This window comes from Amphiura filiformis, chromosome 3 (assembly GCF_039555335.1).
Source record: "Amphiura filiformis chromosome 3, Afil_fr2py, whole genome shotgun sequence".
NCBI lineage: Eukaryota > Metazoa > Echinodermata > Ophiuroidea > Amphilepidida > Amphiuridae > Amphiura > Amphiura filiformis.
This window is the reverse complement of record NC_092630.1, coordinates 28,016,042-28,039,436: the sequence shown is the minus strand read 5'-3', so window position 1 is coordinate 28,039,436 and position 23,395 is coordinate 28,016,042. Positions and strand designations below refer to the sequence as shown.

Sequence of the window (23,395 nt, the reverse complement as noted above, 5' to 3'; positions counted from 1 at the left end):
GTCAGACAGCGTTTGCTATTCTAGTATCCGACCTGCTAATAAAACGACCTATAAATATTAGATTTCAAACTCAAATAGGCAAAATATTCCACAAATTTTGCAATATTTGTTCATCGAATCACACGGCTACGGTGTGATGTGCCAGGCTCGTTTAACTTTGGGATGCTACATCGTACGTTTGTAAATATGCAACAAAGAGGCTTTTATTTTTAACTTCAATTTGTCAGTATTTTAACTCAATGTTGATATGTGCATCACGTATGGATTTGTCATCATTTTGTTCATCATTTCATTACAAATTATCATCGTCGTCCCATGACTGTCATCATCACCATCATCATCATCATCGTTGTCGTCGCCACCATTATTGTGATCATCGCCATCATCATCTACAAAAACATCATCGTCCAGGGTTTATTGTCATTCTCAAAACGAACGGACACTAACACTATGTGAAATACAATTCCAGTATCTATGCAAAACTACCGTCTAAATTAATTCCAATGAATTCTCTTGAGATACCCAGATGAAAGTCGGGTAACCCCACTCAATTGCAAGCCTTACAAATCTGTTTGGTGATAGAAAAGATTTTACCGTACTAAAAAGAAAGCAGTCAAAGTCAACGGGATTCCTGGTGATACGAACGCATTCCAAGCAGAAGCACTGTTTAGAAGTGGGATTTTTTTGCAGAGGTAGTGAAAGATGTGGGTTTTAGGTTGGTTGACGCATTGGATAAAACATCCCGTGTGTTACACGTCTCTCCTGGTCAAAGACCCCTGTTTTTAAGCTGCTTTGCCCTGCGTGGGGAGTAGGGGTCAACGGTGGGGAGCTAGTACAAGGTGTATTACAAGAATCGGCAATTTGTATTTTGGTGGTAATGTCTTTTGCAGACCCAGAGTATCAGAGGGACAATGTCTAATCGTGGGACGTACCCTCATCTAACCCTATTAGCCTTTCTTTTCTGTAGGTCTTTACAGATGGGGCGAAGACAGCTTGGTAACATAGAACTCAACTTCAACTGCACAACACATGTTCTATTCAAAAAAGTTAAGTTGTAGGTTAAATAGTTATCCTTTTGAATACACAAGAGCATACATAACTAATGCTGGTAAAATCAAGTTAGGTCTCCTTTGACAATTCTAGGCTTCGTATTGATTATTCTGAACATACATGACCTGACTAAACTACATGGGAAAAACGATGAGCACTGAGTTACCATGACAATATTAAAGGCTTCTTCTTAAAAGTAACCCATCCCAAGTTTTGAGTAGATGGATGTCCCACTCATGATTCTGTCATACAATTAGATCTTGCACTATATGAGCCACAATAGTCGCATTGCTAATGGCATAATTCAATAACCTTCATTGTTCAGACGTTAACCTCCCTTGTGGAGTATGAGTTTATGTGTCCAACACAGGACATTCCATATGAGTATATGTATTGAGGTTAAAGAACTGCGCCGTTACCAATTCGCATGTTCTAGATCATGGTGTTTGGTGTTATTTCATTTGCATCATCTGCATGAGGTCATTGCATCATCATCATCATCATCCCTGTGCCCGATTTGTCATCCCATTGTTCTATTACTGGAGAAACATAATCATGGTGATAAGAACATGAATCTTTACGAACACACCAATAGTTTAGTTTGGCCCTGATTTGAAAATGATTAATCTTAATATCTGCAAGTCGTCAAAACAATGGAAGTGTTAGAGTTAAGTGCGAAACATGAAAGTCAAAGGATTTACTTTGATATAACCCAGTTTAGTACATGTATATGTATATGGAACGCATCCATGTTCACTGCCTACGAAGATGACATGTAAGATAAACAACACCGGCTAGACGAACAAAATTCTCGGTGATGACGTTGAGAAAATAGACGCCATAAAGTACTTGGGCAAAGTCTTGTTTCTGATGTCTCTCAAGTTGTCCAGGTCACGACTGTCATGGCATTTGAAAACATTGGGCTTCCTCTCAAGCTATATAGCTCGCTACCCGTATCATCCAACTATATGCCTACGAGGGAGACTTACCTACCGCCTCAATTTATCCAATAATCGTACAAATTATCAAGTGTCATAATCGCAGGTACCCTCAAGATATCAAACACTCGTGTGTTCTGGGACTTCATTATTGAGAACATTCAAACAGGTTGGTAGGAAAATGTGGAATACAAATTTAGGTTATGATGATTTGTCAGTGTGGTTATGTGATCAGCCCAATTGTAAATCCCTAAGAAAATCTCGACATACCCAAGCTCTGTTTCATCAATTCAGTGTGTCACCAGTGATTTTTGATGACGTCCCTTTTTTACCTGGAGAAAGGGATTTAAGAAGCCGCTAAACATGAGCCCCCTTATTTGCCACTAACCAGTGAATGATTGAAGGTATGAATAAATTGGAAATCATTCCTTGTTTAAATTCATGTGAGGTGGAGGTCATGGAAAGAACTTGCTGAGTGAAAATGTGTTACTTTAATACCTACTAAATTAAACATAGTACTATAGTAATAAATGTTATTTCCCATACAAACTAATACCTCAGACAAGTCTTGTCGGTGTCTAATATTAGCTTGCCATTAAGACCTATTTGAGTCCTCTAAATGAGGTTCAGAACTGTGGCAGATAATTTGGATTATTTGTTATTGGTAACAAGGCCAAGGATGAAGCAACGTCTAATTTAGTACCTTCATCAACGTCTAATGTTGTATCATCAACATATTTTTAGCAAATCGTACCATATGCCTTTCGTACAAAGCAAAGGCAAGCATCTTCCCAGCATCGGTTAATTATCAATGTGTGAGGTTGGAGTAAAGGGAGTACAATATACATGCCGAAAAAAAAGCCGCCTTGCCTTTTTTTGCCAAGTTGTTCTTTTCATCACTTTCCGCTTTGGATTTCCTCATGTACCATTTGTACGGATAGCTTATTAACTACCAAACCTCTAAGATGAGAAAAAAGTGGTATCTCACACGTGTTGGTAACGTTGATGATATCTGACATACAAGGTGACGTTGCAGTAGCCCACAACATCGTGTAAATGCAATTTCGGTTCCTTAGTCATCGATTCAAGAATGGCAATAATTGTCTTCACCACTAGGATCTTCAACATCCTCATGTATCACGACACAGTTCTTTAACCCCATATACTTATACACTCATGGAATGATCTTTGAATATATTGGGAACGAAAACTCATACTCCAAAACTTGAGGTCAATTCTTAAGGTATAGCTGTTGAATGGATGTTTTTGGATTGTGCCACAAGAGATGGTGCTATTAATTGGTTGTTCATAGTCTGCACCACTTTCTTTTTCTCCTAGCTGCCTTGTCCTAATTTACTTTCGCTTTTCTTATTTGATACACGGTGAAGATTCCTTGGACTAAATTGCTGGTCTGTTTTCATCTCGGTCAAATAAAGAAAACTTGACACGTACTTCCCGTGAATGGAATAGAAAAAAGAAAAAAAGTAGAGTGCGGTATTTTTGCACGATGAGCTGAGAGAGTTCAATTGAGAAAAGTGTTTTAAATGTCCACCTGACCGACATGTTTGTGGAAAATGTGACAAGGTCAAAGGTCAAAGCTTAAACAAAACTGGTTTATAAATAGCAAAAATGCTACACAATTTAGTTATAAAGGAAAATTTATAAACCTCTGCATATTTTATTCTAATTCTATATTCCCATATATGGCAACGTTGTCAAAAGATAATATCTCTAATAAATATTTCAATATGCAATCACTAGTATGCTAGGTCGGCAGTGAACGCTAACATATATTACTAGATCTTACACCAAGATTTAGGGCCCTATTGCATTTCATATTTAATATTTCTCCCACAATTACAAGTCTCCGCTTATTGCAATGCAGGAGAAAGTATAGATTTCATTTATATAATTGTGAGACTAGTTGACTTATTATTAATTATCAGGTGTGAACTATCATTGTTAATTACGCTTCGAATTCATGTAAAGTGTCATAGCACTAGTAATTAGCGCAGAGATTGTTTAATGCATGCCAATTGGCGCACAGACTAAAAAGAGGTTTCTGGTAAAGCATAGATTGAAAACCAAGCATTCATTCATCCAGGAAATTTTGTCACTGTGTCTAATTACACCTATTAGGATCTTGCAATCCCTATACACTATTGCTGCAACATTACATGGGAGGTTGTGTGGTACGGATGACTGGTTATTATTGATATACCTCCAGGATAATACACCATTGTTGATATTTATAGTGACAAAATAGGCCAACTTGAACGTATACTGCCTATGGCTATAGTTATTACCTGCTTTATAACTCGCAGAAAGCCAATGTCAATTCCAATTAGTTTTCATTTAGAATTTAAAAAAAATCAATATGGGTGTTTATTAATCATTAACAATTATTCTATAACAATGCACATGCATATAAACACGCTATCAATTGATTAGTACTTTTGTTATATTAATCATGATACTAGTGATAGAAATGGAAAAGAACATGCCAGGGACCACACTGAAGGAAAAATAGGGACACTCTTATGGCTCGATATTTTGAAGTTTGTAATGAATGACAAAAACAACAAGACTGATATATATATATATAAAAGTAAATAAATAACTTCCACCTAAGTCTTTTTTGTTCTCATGGTTACAATAACTACAATAACATTGACAAGTGACATCCAGCCGTTGGTAAACCTTCTTGTAAACTTAATAAAGAAGGTTGCTTGATCAGGTTTATTGGCACGGCGCTATGGTTTCATTGGGAGATCCCTCCATAGGCATCAAGTCCTGCTGCGCCACTTGTGTGAGATGGCCGCTGTGCCATTGACCACAACGTTCTGTCATAAACCTTCGTATCATGCATATAGAAGGATTAGGTTCCATGTTCTCCTGCTGTTACCCCCAGAACTCTGCTCGCCAAGCCTGCGGAGCTAATTGCTTGGGCCCGTTGTTCTACCAAACGATGTCTGCTGCTAGCTGCCTGCATGGCAATATCAATCGTGGGCGAATTGGTAATAGTGCCTAAATGGACAACCCAAACCCGTGCTGGGCTCTATTCACAAAATTAAATGATTTGCGTAATTTCAATGTTTACGCGGACATTTGTAAATGAAATCATCGGGGCTACTTAACATACACGGCTGTGTACCATTTGCCCATTTTTCAACAATGCATTTTATTTTTTTCTCTGTCTCTCTAACTCAATAATGCCCTTCTCAAATTATGCACCCTTTTAAATTACCAACGAATACGACACAACATGTCGACCAAACACATACACATACACCCTACGGAATTATTTATTCTACACACACGGCAAAACGCAAAGCTATAATGGACTTCTATTGTATTGTTTGAATACGGTTTTGATTTCTGCTTTATTATCATATTTGCATCGTTGTATTCCGCAATGAGGAGAAGGTAACAGATATTCCGCGTCTTTTATTTGCCTATCCAGAAAATGTGCCATGCAAATCGGTGCGTTTGAACAATGCTAACAGCTACTCATATGGCACAAGGGCTATTCTTTCTCTATAGACCCCTACACTTGTTGAGCCTTATTCCCTAATGGTTGGCCATATAATTGCATAGGAGCTTTCATATGGGCGTCGGGATCCTAAAAGATCTTGCCTTTCGACACCGTTTCTATAGAATCAATAGTCGGATACAATCTATCTACTCAAATAACTGGATAATTCATACATCATAATACTACCCATACTTTCATACAAATATAGCAGTCTGGGTTATGCAAAGTTATACTTGTTAAATATAAAATCAACGGTTTTAGTGCAAATAAGGCACCATTGGAATAGCTGCCAGGTGGAGTATATGTAGAGTATACAATGCAGATATTGCCAAATATCCATAGGGCAGCTATTGCAGATAGCGCCTTCTTGCAACCATCGATATGTTTACCAATTTGATTCTCCTGGGCAAAGACCGTTCAAAAGTTATTTGGATGCTCATTTACACCGATCTTTTGATACGTTAATATTTTTTCAGGCAAATTTGGGTACAAAAAAATCAATAGAAATAAGGACTTCCAAGGTTACACTTGGAGCCAGATGAAATTTGATGAAGTCAATGTTATAAGGGTATGTGCAAACAGAATGAAAAGAAAAATAACATGAATAATACATTCCAAATAAAAACTTTTTAATGTGAAGTAAATTGTATATTAATGAGATTTTATGTGTGCATAACCACCACCACCACCAGTAGTCAATTTTGATCGCCAATTCCAATAAGCTAATAAACATGGAGGACATTCTGTACGTGTTTTTCTGTTTCCTTTTTTCATATATTGTATAACTTGACAAATTTGGTATTTTCCTTCAAAGGTGCAATTCCTTTGTTCATCTAAGCATCTGTGACCCACACACTTACTTTCTTCTTTTGATTCAAGTTTTCCCAACATTCATGAATGGACACTATTTTGGAGGAAGGACACGACCTTCTGATGAATAAAAGAGGCAACTTTATAAATGGCTGGATACTCAATGGAGAATGATCGAGAATCCACACTCTATGATCTGCCCGCCTTGTTCATCTCTCTGCTCGTTCTTTGGGTTGCCACTTTTAGGCAAACATTCCCCCGTGCCCCGTCCTTGTGATATTTATAAAGCTAACAATATTTGCTACTTGACGATGTTTGAACAACATGGGGACCGTGAAAATAGGAGCAAAACATCAATGAATAGCCCAATATAGTTTCAAAATCCGATATTTTTTAATAAGCCACCAAGAAGGTATAGTTGTTACAAAAATGCATACATGTGTTTCTATAAGATACAGTATATGAAGTATTTGAGCTTTAATGTGATTCACTCGGAAGCACATAGCAAATGATATTTGCCAATGTTTACACTGACTCGTAACCATTATCCTTTCAAATTCTTCAGATTGCCAATACAGTTCATTCCTCGATAAGTACTCCTCCTCGCACGTATAGAGATAACCAATTTGGCTCGACTTAATAATCTGTAATTCTAATTTCCACTAACACCTCAACAACAATTGTTTTTCAATAGAGCTTTATCCTAGGTTTTAGTATCTATGAATACGAAACTATTAGATAGAATAGCTTTTACTGAAGTGGTCTTATACCCGCACTGATCCTTTCAGAAGCTTACTCTAGCGTACAGAATTCTTACATATTCAGTGATAGCAAGGCTATTTACAAGTAAGGACTTTATAGAGAAATATCCACCAGATCATTGATAATACTTTTTAAATTCAAACACGAATCATCTCACAACATCATAATATGGTTCTAAATACCACAAGTATGAATTTTACATCATATCCATAAATTTCCATGAAATATGCCCATTTTTCATGAATAAATATCTATAATTTAATTAAAAATTGCAGTGTTGTATTTTCTTTTGTTAGAAAAAAAGGAATTGATGCATGGACATTTTAATGTATGAGTGAAAGCATATATTTCGAGGCAAATATGGAAGGTGGTGATGCTCTAAGAATGATGGTGCAACTTCATCGATTTTGTATGAGTCTAGTATGGAGCAAACGGAATGCGTATGAATTCTTCATGTGATCATTTGCTATTCGGAGCAATATAATTATCAATTGACATGCAGAAACTACAAGTAAACGGTGTATCAAAAATGAAATATTCATCGTAATATATCCTATGCAAATTATAACTCATAAAGAACGACGATGACGATGTGGTGTATTATTTAAGATTTTTAGGTAACTAGCGCTAGCACAGATATTTTCAAGTGTGATGATGAAGCTGGCTTCTGGTGGAGGCGGATAAAGAAGAAGGTGATAAGAGGGAAACACAAGTTCAAATTATTTTATGAAATCAGAATTTGGTAACTGGAGATTTTATAAGTGACGATTGGTTATGAGATTAAACCGGTGAAAAGGACATATCTCTTGAAAATACTACATATATCGTTGTGCATATTAATTAAGGACAATATTTAATACACTTGGTGACCTGTGTTGGCACGTGCTTCTTTTAGTATGTGGAATATTTATTCCCATTTCTGAAAGTTCCACATGGTTAGTGTTGTGAGACAATTGCATATGAACAAAGTATTACCAGACTTAACAACTATTTATAAGTCTAATAATGCAATAATAAAAATGGATTTTTTTATGTTATGTGATTCCCAGGTAACCGAACAATATTATTGTAGTAAGTTATATTATTCAGTATAATATATGCTAGGGTACGATCGGAGACAATTACTATTAACATTGTGTGGGATTTAAGACTTCACGAAACGATAGTCCGGGTGACTGTGAATAGAAAAAAGATGGATCACGACCTTGAATTTTTTGAACAGTTAAACAATGGAAATTGCCATTTACCTCTAACGATCCATTTTGTCACCGACTCTGACCTAGTGTCTCTGCAGTTTGTGTACGCAAAAAAGGGCGATATGCTGATTCAGAACAATAAACGCCAACATTCAAAATAAATTATCTATATCGTTAGTTATAACGATGCATTATTTCCATACATATGAAAATGTAAAAGGTAAAGAGTTTAATGAGAATTTGTTGTACTGTGGTAGCATCATAATAGGGCGAGTCAAAAGAATTAGAAGTAATTTATTTCAATGTATATCCGACTCTTTTGCAAACAAAATAAACCACATTGGCAATTATGGTAGGCTGAAATTATACCCAATTTACAGGTGCACACCGTAATACCATTTTTTACACTTCTAAAATAGATTATTTTGTGCCAAGTGTGCAAATCATGAATGGCAGTAAATTCTTGATGTTCCGTGAAAAAATAAAAGCGTGCAAAAAATTGAAATTGTTTCAATGGTTCAATGTGCAATGGGCTATGCATCATTAGCCATGCCTTAAAATGGCATTGACAGTTGTTGAATTAGGTGATAGCCAGACATTGAATGGCACTATCAATTGTACAAAGGGTAAGACTGGTAAATTTTGACCTAATCACAATTATATTTTTGTATATTTCATATTTTGACTTGGGCACTACAAAAAAGGCTAAAATTTCCAGCTTACAATTTCATTGTAAAATCAATATTTAATATTTCATGTCTAACATAAGAGCTTCAGGTTCAGACAGTAACTGTCGATGTGCTTAATGGGCTCCTGTCCTCTTATAGAGGAAATTTAAAACTTCGAGTCCTTTGCTTTCAAGTGTAGTTGTAACGTCTCTTTGGAAATTTCAAGATGGCGGCGCACACACACATGCACATTATCATAGATAGCATGTGGAATCCTATCTACTGAAGATATAAGCCACATGCCTTTAGGCATACCGAACATAGTCTGTCAGTGAAACCAACCAATAACTGCTTAATATGTCAATTATCTGGGAAATGATAAATAAGTTCATGTACTTGTTTACATACAACAATTCTGGCTAATCGAATTATGTAATTTGTTTAGTTATTGTTTTAAGGATGTCAGGTCTCATACAGTTATTGAGATGATTCTATGCAGTTTCTATATTATATATCTCACATGAGCTTGAACACTTAATACACACAATGTCATCTATGCTCATCATCATAACCAATACAAATTGTAATTCTAGCCAGAGGAGCAAAAGCCCCTAATGATCTCGATATGGGCTGGGACAAACTCACACTGCACTAGGTAGGAGTTACTGTCTGTTTACTTGGAGAAATCAATATTTGAAAACGAATCGCATGATATTTCTTTAGGGAAGGGAGGCGCTACTGCAATCTTATAGATGCAACTTGTCTTTTGAAACTGGTGGTTGTGTTTTCAGAAATCTAGGAAGCTATGAAACATCTCTACCACAAAGTCTGGTATAAGACAATATCTTAATAATATCAGTACCATTTGTGATCATCTTGTCAAATACCAGTCTGATATCAAAGACTACAACTGGAATTGAACTTTGCATAATGTTACCTATATGTTTTTATATTTCTACTTGGGGTTTATTTTCATATCGTCAAAAGAAAAAAGAGATGGGTTTGTTCATGAGAAGAAAATAACAGTCATCCCAATCAGTGCAATAGGAGACTATAGCAGCCAAAGTGTATTAGCAGTACATCGTATCGGCAGGAAATTGTAGGCAGGACGCGCCAGTCAGTGATCAATGCAAGAATAGGTTATCACAACCACGCCAGATAGTAAAGTCAATAAATGCAGCAGATTTTGATAACTTATACCCTCTCTCTTCACTACCTCCAGAGACGGGACCCACACCGACGGAAAAACATCCCGGTACTTGAAGAAGAAGAAGTGAAAAAAAATAGCTTATAGTTTGTATTGTCGTGTGGGATTTTTTTTTTGTAGAAGGCATCTTATAGTATGGTATTAAATATATTGGACATTCTCAACGATTTTTATGATGCTATCATGTAGAGATTGGTATAAGTAAACAAGACTATCTAATAACTACAAGTATGTTGATATACTGTATTCCCAGTCTGAGGATTTGTAAGCGTCATGAACTAACATATCCCCTACCCAGGGAAAACATGAAATGGTCGCCACACTGCGGAAAGTTTTCACAAAATTGGTATCGTGTAAATAAATGAGGTTACGCCCATTCAACAGACTCTACTTTACTTATCAAACAACTTAACTTAGTTTTCATCAAGTTTTGATATGATTATATTGGTATTGATTTGGTTTTCTCAATACATCTCTCACTCAGTATATCGGAAGATTGTTGACATATCGGTGCAATTGACAACCGAAAACATCTTAAGTCAGCGGATATAATTGAGTCCATCTCCCTTTTCAACAACTACATGAAAGAAGCAACGTCAACAAAGTTGCATGTTCTTTATGTAGGTTTTCAATCTTTTGCATTAACAATTTAAGCAACCATAATGAATGATTTTCCTTTGGAATAATAAAAGTATAACTTCCTTTTCGCAGAGTTAATAGTGTGTTGTTTCCAACCTGATTCCACCAGCATCCAACATGGCTGCGGTTGAGCTGAGATGAAATGCTCTCATCTTGAATTCGGGGTCAACTTGCTGTACGACAAAATTGCAAAGCTTAAACTCCATATTCCTTATAATCTTATAGACGCCTCCCAACCATCCTCACCGTATACCTTCACTCGTCTTAAGCTTGAGGTCAGTGCCATCACATACCCTGCATTACACCTCAAGTTCACTAACACTGATACTTGCTTTTAAGAATTCAAAAAGGAAAATTACTTAGCATAGCTAGGACCCCTTACTGGGACTCACTGTTTATACCTACGTTGTGACAAGGGTTCATATTCTAATATGATAAAGTAACCTCAAGACCTTTCACAATTTAGGTCAGACTTATGCTTAAATTAAATGGATTTTTTTCTTCTTCTTCATTCTGACCTGAATATCGTATTCTAACTAAGCTAAACAAGCCCTGGTTTATAGGGAAATTCTCATGGACGAGGTTATGACCGATCACCTAGAACGTATAGCGTGGGTGACAAGTACAACATTATAGATGCTTACGGTGTACGAATAATGCAAAGCAATGTTATTATGGTTATGTTTATGTGACATTTTGAAAACTCAAGTTAGGTTTACTTAATATCTCTCCATTGCACTGTATCAAAACGTTTACTTTAAAAGCTTAACCTCAAACAGCAATTACTAAGCTAAATATAAAAGGTTAAAGGCCGCCCTACAATTCGTGTTGGTCACATTGGTGGTTCGTTACTATAGAGCGCCGCCATTTTGAATTCCTTCAATGGCGGCTTGATGTAGCTTGGTAACTATCCAGGTAAACAATATAACTGCTCTGGCTATTTATAATTCAAATCCTCAAAGATTACAAATTCACTTTGTCACTATCTTGCCTACAGCACAATGAACATTACGTACACTCTGACATATGACAAATTTAAAACTACACTAAAAGGCAGATATTTTCCTAAAAATACTGTGAAAACATTGTTTACTTAACAAATGTTTCTTATTAATTTTGTCTTTTTTTTATGCACATGACTTTGCCGATTCTGGAGTTCACCACAATGGGATTGATGTAATGCAGTGATAAGAAGAAGCGCGTCTTGACGTTGCAAAAAATGACTGTTGTCGAAATGCGTAGTTTTGCTCGTACACATACATTTTGACCTTAGGCCTACTATTATCAGTAAAAATTATCGAAACAAACAACCAACAAAATGCTGACAATATACGGTACGTGTGACATTTCCCTACGCCTAAAAGTATGATAAACATCTATTAAACACGTATATTTTAATGTGTAATCACGAGCACATGAAATTGCCTGACGTACATCTTCAGTGGTATCACAATATGTCTTGTCATCTTAAGGTACCGCTAATCATAAAATACTAGATTGCATGACGAAGAATGTCAAGTCAAGTCTTTCATAATTGACCGTCACAGTTTAGTTGGTCATCATTCCACCAGCCAGCCACATCAAACCCATCACTTAATAATGATACAATTCCTGTTCTCCTCCTCCTCTTTCATGTCTAACTCATCTCTCCCATCACTTTGGCCTCCTTATCATGCATCCTCCAATTCATCCAGGAACCTTCTTCATCACTTGTGAGTCAAGTAACCATGAACTCTTCTTGCCAAAAGGTCCCGGTAGACATCAGCAAAAAGGCGCCAAGTAGGACGGTGATGACGGGACAGAAAGCTATCTAGTTTCAAAAATCATCTGATTGTAGCCAACGTTATGCATTCACTCGAGAATTGTCAAACGGCATCTCAACTTGTCATGTATGGCCCAATTTCATATTATTTTTTTTTGGTTTTGAAACAATTTGCAGTAAAAGAATATCGTTACAGGATTTATGGTAATCGCATAATATACATTGATGTCAGTAATGATATACTTGGTTCGCTTCTGACAAATGCAGGGTTTTTTGATATGCATGGTTTTGAACATTGTTTCTCAACTGGTGTCCCAGGATGCACGGTAAATATAAATTGGAATGTTAAGGTGATGATCTGGGTTATTGCTAAGCTGTTGTTTACCAAATGTGTTTACAGTTTTCATATTGATAACACTGCCTCCTTGTCTCAAACACTGTTTACTATGATACTACACCTTAAATTGATAACCGAACATACAAACGTGAGATAAATACGAAATACCTAAATGATTATCGATTAGATAGGTTTCAAAGTCAATGGCTACAATCAAACAATAATTGGAATCCAAATAATCATTCTATTAGTACTAAAAGCAATTTGACAAAAACTGATGAACTAAAAGAGCGAATTGAACTTCCACATCAAGCACATGAACCTACTGAATGAACAGTTAGCCCAAGGCTCTGTTTTCTTTGCTTCTTTGTTTTCGAATTGGCCAAACCAAACTATAAATGGGTATAATTGAGCTTCAGATAATTAACCCATTGCCCTGTAATGATCCCTAGTCTTTTGTGTTGATGTGTTGAGCATAGTAAAATATGACATGTAGAATAGTTGGGAGACCTTAGGAGGATTTACTTTGCAAAATCTGAACAAAATCTCTCTACATGCTTCCACCTTTACTAGTGGATTAAGTGGTCAAATTCATATGAAATCAACAGTGCTGCACTACAAAGTCTGACTGATTGTCACTTAAGAGTAAGATTTACGAGCATACTGACAGGCAGGAAGACATTACTGAGTAAATCATGGATGTAACAACTTTAACGATAGTAAAATTATCACTTGTGACGATAAATGGGTGCTGAAATGCCCATTCAAGGTGTTTTTTTTATAGTGTTTCTATAATATAAATCACAAAACATGCTACGTTAGAGAAGTTTGATACGAACAAAATGAATCTGATTATATATGATACATTCGTGTTTAATCAAAGATCTTCAATTAGCATCTGAAATTTAGTTTAATTGATAATTGTTTATGGATCAAAACCTTGAAATTAGATCCTTATAGTATGGATCTTTTCTTGGCAATTCCGAACAGTGCTATCAGCCACACCATGATTAGATTGGTCGCCATTTTGTTTTTCATTCCTCGCATGAAGTTTTGTAAGAGGTAACTTAATTCATTCACTTTATTCAGTTATTGACACAATCTACAAACCTTACAGACATTTACTTGAAATTTATGGTATTGGTACAAGCAATGTATGTTTTTGTTTATCTACGTCGGATTTGCTTATTTGCAATGGACTCGACCACTCTTAACACATCAAAAGACTAGGTTGCAAGTAAATAAAAGATGCCAGCACTAGTCCATTCACTTATTATGTCCTAAATTAAACTCAGTAAAGGCCTCTTATATAGTTTCATTACGTGAATTCTATTGAGTGTTAACACGGGACACGTTATAAGGACATGTAGTAGCGAACTAGAATCACTTAAAGCATTATGCTAATTGTAATTCAACATTAAGGTAACGTCCCCGAGATAAGCTTATTCTAATGCTACTCTATAAGATCTAGTTGTACGGGTTTGAAATGTATATGTCTGGGTTCAGAATGACCCAGGACTAACACGTTTTAATAATGCTTGAACGTATCGTACGTATTGCCAACGCTCTTCTTAAGATTAGGGTACAGTTGCTCTGAGTTTACGTATCATTTTGTGAGTAACCGGTTTTTTTATGGTATAAAGATACGGATCACTGTCTTAGAGAATATTGTGTACTAAAAATAAATCGGTTTACTCTATGGACTACACCATCACTACTACCATCTTTAATACACGATGAGTAACTTGTACCTAATTCAACCTAGGAGACCAAACTACATGCAACCAAGCATGATAAACAATACAATCCACTTCATGGCTACTGATGGTGATTTTGTCAAAAAAAGGATGATTGTAATATTGAAAATGCACATGTACTGTAGTACTGCATGTATATAGCTGGGGTTGAAATGGTTAATTCTGGGCATTAGGTTGGCTGGCCTAGCCGTGTAATATCCCTATTTAATAGAGACAATATATATTCATCCACCTGCCTTCTTGTCTGACATTGAACATCAATTTCGTCTCGGCATAAATTTGCATTTTAGTTCGAGGAGGCAGAGACAAGTGAGTGGAGTAGTGAACTAATCATGATGTGCAGTTAATTTGAATCACATTTTAGATGGTGTTAAGAAATATTTAAGCTATATAAGTGAGAATGAAATAACAGTGCAATGATGATGTAGTCATTGTTTTAACATAATTAGGTCAGTACCAGATGAGGATGGAGTTATTCAAACTGCCACGCAATGTATATCAAAATCAGTGCATTTCATTGGATCAGAACTTTGATTAGATCTATTGACAACCAATGAAGTAATTAACATTAATTAATACAAAAACAACAACACTATAATGAAATTGAATTTTCAGGAAAACTAGAACATGAACTATTGTTTCTTTGACCAATTTTGACGTGAACAAGAGGGTTTCACGTGGCCACAACATTGGAATAATCCAGAAACTTAATTGATCTGTGAAAAAAATCTTTTGTTTTTGAGAAGTTAATCAATCGGAAAATTGTCGAGGTCAGATCTGTAATGGTAGGCATACATGCATGGCTCAGAATGAGATGTATGATGGTGTTAATAATTTGTGGTGACGGGCTTAATTGCATTGATTAGTATATAAGTTCTCTTTTATCAAAATCACTGACTCAAGGAATAGGGAAGCAGGGAATTGATGTTAGTAATCTTTCATCTGAATAATTTGAATTTTCAGGTCTTGATTTTTAAGTGCGGGCAAATTTAGTAATAGAAAAATGTGTTTGACTGAATTTGGAACAAAACTGTGTTTCTATCCGCATAACATGCTTGCGTTTTATAGTTGCATTTGCATAACAGCATTAAGGGAGAATATATAATAGATGTGCAGTTAATAATAGGCAATGTGGTGATGGGTAGATTAATAAACTCACAATAAACTGTCGTGAATCTGATTCATTCATAAACGACCTTCTTTGGTTGTTATGCGCCTGTAAAAGCAGTTACTTCGTAAGTGTTGTTTTAATTGAGTAGTTGGGTTGGAAGTCGATAGTCAAATGCATAATGTCAATTTGTTTGATTGGAATTTCAATGGCAAGACTACCTGCAAAAGTAATTGTCCTTCTATCTCTTACTTTGACAGTGCAAAGGTCTAATTGATAATCTATATTATTGATGAAGCGGTTATACATAGTGTAATGGCATAATTTAAGGGGAGGGGTGTATTCACTTATATGATATTTGCATCAATATTATTATATTAGCATTATACACTTACCGCGGTCTCGTCCATCCCGTGTAATCCGGCTGTATGGTGAAGCATAAGGTCTGTTTGCTCCGGTGCCAGTCCATGCGGGCCACCAACCAACACATCGGGCCTTCTTACCGTGGAATAATCGCGGGAAGGAGGCAATTGCATGCCGTGATGTTGAAGACTGTGCAAATGATCTGTTTCATCTCGGGGTCTACTCATCAGATGCTGTGTTCTTTGTTGCGGGTGCAATTGGTACTGATGATGTTGTGGTTGTGGATGTATGGGGTTTAGATGCGAATACGGATCAGCGTTTACATGGGGATGATGGAAGTCCATTGATTGCTGGGGAATGTTATACGGAGGAGGAAAATATGGGGGTTGGAAGTCGGTGGTAGTTGGTGTATGAGATAGACGTGTTGCAGGAGAGAACGATGAAGAACCGCCGACACCAGCGCTGAAGCTGGGTCTATGACTTGTTATGAGATCCGTACGATCCTGTATTTGGAAAGAAAAAACAGACAAGAGAGAGAAAAATTAGCCAAGGATAAGTATGAATGAGTACAGATAATAACGTAACAGTGATTAGGTAATTCACAATAGGACAGTTTAGTATACGGATGGTTGACGAAACAGAGCCTCAAGTGTTCTAGGTTTCCCTTGGTATTGTATGAACATACATAGGGATTTGGCACAGTGTGTGCTAAGCCTACGGCAAACTGAGGATACCCTCTTCTTATTTAGTAGCGCGTACACATATACACATATCTTTCATTTGACTAATTTACTCAAGTCTGGAAATTTATTATCAATATGTTTGTTAAAAAATTACGCGTATTGTTCCTGAAAGTATCATTGAACAAGTCAAAAACCAGTCAGGTATTTGCTTTTGGTAACGTAAATGTACCACATAACAAGTTGGTTCGTCACACGGGCTTTTGTGTAGAGGTGCAACGGGGTCAAAGTAAATGCTACTGAAGTGGCATGAACTTCGCAAGGAAAGTTTGACATTAAGCTAACAATTTTGCTAAAAAATGCAAGTATCTAGAGAATAGCAAACTGGTTTTGTTATTTTGAAGGTATATTAGAGTGAATACTAAATTGTACCGTAAATGTGCAAGCTGTAAGAAAAGATTTGCATAGTGTAAAAGTTGGAATAATGCACGCGCTATCAGTTGAAAATGTGACCGTTCTGCTAGGGCATAACCGATACCCGGCGCTACGGGCAAATGCGCTGCAGTAGATGCTTCAGCTCCGCGAGCTCCGTAGGCATCAACTTTTTGAATTGTAGCGAAATATTGCTCCTTTACGCCGTAACATCATTTCAAGAACATAACGGTTTTTAGGAAGCTCTAGGCCCGAGTTGTAGGATAATTTTCCGGTAAGCTTTTTTGTTTTCAAATTATGAAAACGTACCTGTGCCATGATGTGTGGAAGCTGTGGAGTCCGTAAGGACACCGCGGATTCGGAGTAGCCTGCCAAAGTTGCAATGGTGCTTGGTATCCCACTTGGTGTGGTTGTTTAAGGATGCGAAAATCACACAAACCCACACCAAATTCCTTCAAAGTAAAACACTACTCAAAATCCACTGGGTAAAATGACTTAGAAAAGTCTCCGAAAGAGTTTCCAAAAAAACCAAGAGAAATAGCCACTGGAGAGGGTAGACCAAGGTTGAGTATGTCCAGAGATTTCTTGCCGAAGTTCACACTGATAAAGGCTGATCCCGCCCAAGGCTTCAGAACTGGAGGAAAACTAGCATTGGTGAAGCATATAGCCTGGTATCGGCCAAAATAACAGCACAAAGTAATAATACTTGGTCCTTTTGTCAGCTGCGTAGCATGAGGCGATTTGGGCTTTTCCCCTTTTTCAAACGCGAGTGACTGGAAAAATCAGGTTCGTCCTCACATATACTCAAACACACACTAAATGCCGCCGTACACGTTCTGGTTGGCAATACTCCTCACTGATGACTGGTGAATATTGCCCGATTTTGAGCGAAAGGGGGCCCTGTTCAACGCTACCTTGCTTCAAGCCCGTCCCACTGAACTAAACAGTTGTGTTCTGCACTCGAGGCGTAAGTTGGCATGAATGGTGCATCACGCAGACATGGTGGTTTTAATTAAGTGTAGAAGTATAGTAAGTCTCACTAGTAGTAGTGTGTGTGCACTGCCATCAGTTGACGAAGATCAGACGAACAAGTTGATTGGCTGGTTTACGTTCAAAGACCTCTGCCCATTGGCGTGTTAATAATTATGCTTGCTTATATCTTGGAGTGACAGTACCTTGCAGCAAATCATTGAATTCAAAGCCCGTCAGGCCTCTCATTATGCTTAAAATAAATAACAAGGCGGAGTTTTTTTCGTGCATTTTTGATCATGCCCCTCGTGTTTTCCCAACTTTTCAAGCTTTTTTTTCTTAACAAATTTTTAGTTCAAAACCTAAAACTCCTAGTCATGCTTAAGTTTGTTGACATAAGAAGTAGAAATATCGACCCTAAAATTGCACTCTGTGCATTTCTTTATTCATAAGTGTGCTGCGTTTTTTGGCTTTTATATCACTAGAAATTGATCACCGACACTTATAATTATTCAGATGATTTAACACAAATAGCGACATGGTAAGGGATCATAATAAGCCCAAATTATGTTAAATCATATCGATACAACTCATCGATCAACATTGCCACCCAAAAGTATGAAAACACCATGTCCATAACATAATAAAATAACATAATAGTTAAAAACTGTATGTATTGTTAAATTTTGAGCATGTTTTTATGACGGTGCAAAGATGAGACAAACGGTGGTGAGAAAATAAAGAACACATTTTTGTATTAAGATTGAATATTTTACTTTCTTACCATTATTTAACCTAACCTTTACCATTAATCATCAAGTAGTACCATTAATGCATCTTAAACTGTATTCAAAGCACTTGAAAAGTGTATACGAGTTACTTTACACCAACAGAACAAGCATAGTTATAACAAAGTTTAACCTAAAGTAAATGAAACGAAGTTGAGAATCGATCGAGAGCTAAAATGATCGTCTTTGCTTAGGCGTCGAAACAGCTTTTGAAGGTTGTTACTGCGTCTAGGAAAATATCTATACAAGTAGGCTTGTTTACTTTACCACAATTTCTTTTCAAACAAAGTGCAAAACCTACTTCTTGCAGATTATAAATAAGGGATGGTGGTATCAAGCTATGTCCCAAGCGAGAGTTCCTCCTTTTGTTATGGAATAGAGTAAGCAAGCGAAAAATGTCAACAAATTACAACTCGTCTTCTATTCATCTGTATTACAGTTCAGTGGAACAGAGCTCCGAGCAAACAAAACTCAAGTAAATGGTCGATTTTCTCATAACAATAGGCTTACCGCACAAAAACAGGAATGGTTTATGCACATCATGGGAACATTCAAGTTATATTTTTAACAAAATATAATGTGCATGACCATATTTTTAAAATAAGATTTTACTTATATCATGTCTGAATCTGACTTGCTTTGCCGTGGATCAACCGAGTTCGAGAGCGCACACCGTTGATGTTGAATAGCGACACCACACATCGTGAAATTGCCAGGTATACTTATTCGCCCAACCTGAGAGCTGTGTGCGCTGCTCTTGAGAAACTCGGTATCACACCAGTCCTTTTTTCAAACTAATCTTATTTCAAATACTATATACATAGAACATATATAAATATATGTTAACATGCACATCTTATATAAACCAACTACACAATTATTAAATCTCAAATGTACTAAATAACTTTGCAATTTTAATGCATGTATAAATATGACAAGCAAGAAAATAACATTCAACATGGATACTCTGACAAACTTTTAACATCTATAAAATCACGATAATTGTTCGTTGTAAATTCGCTCGTTTGTTTCATCATGATAACAATACCTATCAAAGATTTAATGTCTTACAGAATCACTTAAGATTGTTCATAACACTTGACTAACTAGAGTCTAACTAGAGTCTACAAAAGTATGTATTAAGAAAAGCACGTGGTGGACGAAGCACGCTGTGATTTGAACTAAATTACCAAGCCATAGTTTGAATAACACAAACAAGTTATCCACCTGTATGGAGCCAGAAAATATCGAACACGAACTAGCCTTTCAATATCCCCTGCCCTCTCTCTTTCTCACTCTTGATAGCTTGCCCATACTACTACGACTTGAAAACTATTAAAGCCACCACGTCGTGGCTGGACAACGAATAATGAAGGTAATGGCGCGACCTATTGCTTTAGGCAGGAAGATGTACGACGAGCGAGCAAGCAAGAATTGACCGTAACCCAAACATCCCCACGGTAACGTCCGAATTTGTTGACCATCTTACACGTTGAATATAAAATAAAGCCTTACCTCGCCTGGTTCGATTTTAGCCATCATGTCACTGATGATGTAGGATGGCGGGCACTGAAAATATAATGCAATGACGACGACGATGATGATGCACTGAGCAGTGAGAGGTATTCCTTAATATCCCTTATCAAAGAAAGGAGAAGGCTTCTTACGTTGTGTGACAACCGCACTCTGGACTCGCCGAGGATCAACTGACAAGGCGTGCTTCAATTATTTACGACGAAAACCGCTTTTTGGTCGCTCAATTATTTACCAAACCCTCCCTATAGATAACAAAAGAGAGGATGGCAGGTTGAGATTTGTTTAGGCCAATCCCTTGTTGATGATCTAGCCCAGTTTATTTAGTTGTGAACAGAGAGGAGTAAATCCGTGTAAATTCTCCAGTCGTCCGGTAATAATTACAATTTGGTGTCAGCGGTGGGAACTTTAGGTGGTCCGAGAGGCCAGAGCGTCACTCGAGAAGTGACCAGAAACGAATTATAACTAAATACCTTTGAGAGATAAGAGACGGACACAAGGGGTCTAAAAGTGACGTAATTGCTCTCTATGCTCACTAAAATTATATAATTATTCTTTTATGTTCAAGGTTTTTGGGATGAAAATGCACTGCGTTTGCAAAAATTTCACACACCACAGGATGCAGGATACATCGTAAATGTCATTTGGACAAAGTGGTGGCAATTTATTACAGGTGTTTTTCAATATTTAGCAATTTTATATAATTTAGAACACATGATACATATAGATTACGTAATTATATTGAAATGCTGTCTTTCAAAGATTATTATTTTTAAAAGGGAATAAACAACATGCATCGTCGAGCCCAATATAAAGCATATTTTCAACATTAAGTTTTTTTTAAAGTAGTGTGCAATAGGTCTGCCATTTTATTGGTGGTATTTGTTGTTGTTTTCCAGATGCATGAGATTAATAGTTAGGCCTTACAACTTTATATGAAGTACTGAATTATAAAAAATAAAAAAAATACGGCGTAGTCCTAAATTTCATTTATGGCCATATTGTTTTGAATTCCAATACAGATGTAAAGTTCGTAAAAATATGGAAATATCACACTTTTTTAAATTACTTTTTTTACCAAGTTGATATTTTCATTGCTGCCGTGCAGGTGAGGCTGACAATGATGGGATAGACATACAGACAATACATTTTCAAACATTCATGTAGGCCCAGTTTCAATAATCTACTATGTTGATATAACCCTTCAACATGAAATAGAATTTACGACATTATGCACCTGCCTTCTACCATACCACATGAATTTGACAAATGAGAGAGAAATAAAATTGTCAGTAAACGAACCATAAATGTTGAGTTGAAAACCACGTTGGAATTTCAACCATCTCATCTCTCAAGACAAAGTTCTTCACCCATATACACGTGTACGTTCATAGAATGACCTTTGCATGTCTTGGGTACATAAAATCATACCCCACAACTAGAGGTCAAATTTTGCACAATGCTTGTTAAATAAGGGGCTAATGAACTGTCATTTGGCATGAGGCAATTTGGGCTTATATAATGTGAATATTGATGATGAAAGAAGAAGGAAGAAAGCCCAATTTCGGCTGGCTTCAAAAAACATGATGATGTGATGAATTGAATAATTGAATCATTGATGATGATTAAATCAAGTTATTGGTGAAGTATTGTTTTGGTTTTACTTGCATACTCAAGCTAACAAAGCGTTGCTGTAGAATTAGATTAAAGCTAAACACACAAGGCTTTTTCTGGTTAAGAAAAAAATGTTCAGCAACCTAGTCGGTTTAGTTGCATTGTTGTGGGTATGCCTACATCATATGGTGCATTTTATGCTTGATTTATAGTTCCTATTGTTGTATTATACATCTACAGAAATGTTCATTCAGAAATAATAAATATACATTGATTAGCACGTGCCGTCTGATCTTGCTTTAAAAAAAATAGGTGTGAAAATGTTGCTTAATTGGTTAGATAAATATGAAAATAACCGGATGAATAATTTTTGACGCGTGTCGTGACAATGTCACATGTTTATTTGGATTCAATGAGAAACTGTTTAAACTGTTCAGTGAAGTGTTCAAAGTCAAGTGAAAAGTGAAATGGGCTGTTCAAGTTGAAATACATGGATTTCAACTGGAATAGCCCAATAAGACTAAGATGTCTTCAGGTCTTTTAAAACAAGAACTGTCTTTAAAAAAAGACAACGCCATAGATAGATGAAGATCATAAATAATTGAATAAATTAATAAGTGATATAATTAATATAATAATCTATTTATTTATGTAACAGGTCAAATATAGGGTAGGCCTACATTGTTCAATACTAATTATACATGTGTATAAATTATGCCCGTAGCTTAGGCCCTAAAAACGTTATTTGTCATCGGATTTTTCCACTAATTGAAAAGACAAAATTGATGTTGAATATATCAATTATTTCGGTTATAAGCTTTTCATTGTGCAGTGTCTAGGTTAAATATGATAAAACAACGTTTGAAACGGTTGAAAATGTGTGAATTAGAAGTATGTAACGAGTCTACTCTGATAAATCTGTGGTGGCAATTTATTACACGTGTTTCAATATTTAGCAATTTTTATATAATTTAGAACACATGATACAGATTACGTAATTACGTAATCAGTAGCCCTGACATAAAACACTATAAAACAGTGTTTAGACTTTAAACATTTTTTTAAACACTGAATTGCACCATGTTTCTAAACATGTTCAAATGCTAAACATGTTTAGAAATTTGATAGCTCGGAAATTAAGTACGAAGTCTCCCAATTTGACAGCAGTGTTTATAGGAATAAAACATGTTTAGAAATGTGGTATAATTTAGTGTTAAGAAGCATGTTAAAGTGTAAACACTGTTTTA

At 36.2% G+C, this 23,395-nt stretch overlaps 1 protein-coding gene across 6 annotated transcripts in view; it reads right to left on the bottom strand.

Annotated features, from left to right (window-relative positions):
• The window catches only part of LOC140148305 (transcription factor AP-2-alpha-like), a 183,351-nt gene that overhangs the window by 68,026 nt on the left and 91,930 nt on the right, over positions 1-23,395 (bottom strand). For 4 of the 6 annotated variants that reach the window (XM_072170207.1, XM_072170203.1, XM_072170209.1 and 1 more), the window contains exon 3: positions 16,165-16,635. In XM_072170207.1, the coding sequence (XP_072026308.1) occupies positions 16,165-16,635 (471 nt within the window). Of the gene's footprint in view, positions 1-16,164; positions 16,636-17,553; positions 18,230-20,516; positions 20,718-23,395 lie in introns of those variants that run through there. The other 2 variants (XM_072170204.1, XM_072170205.1) reach the window with 2 other exon arrangements.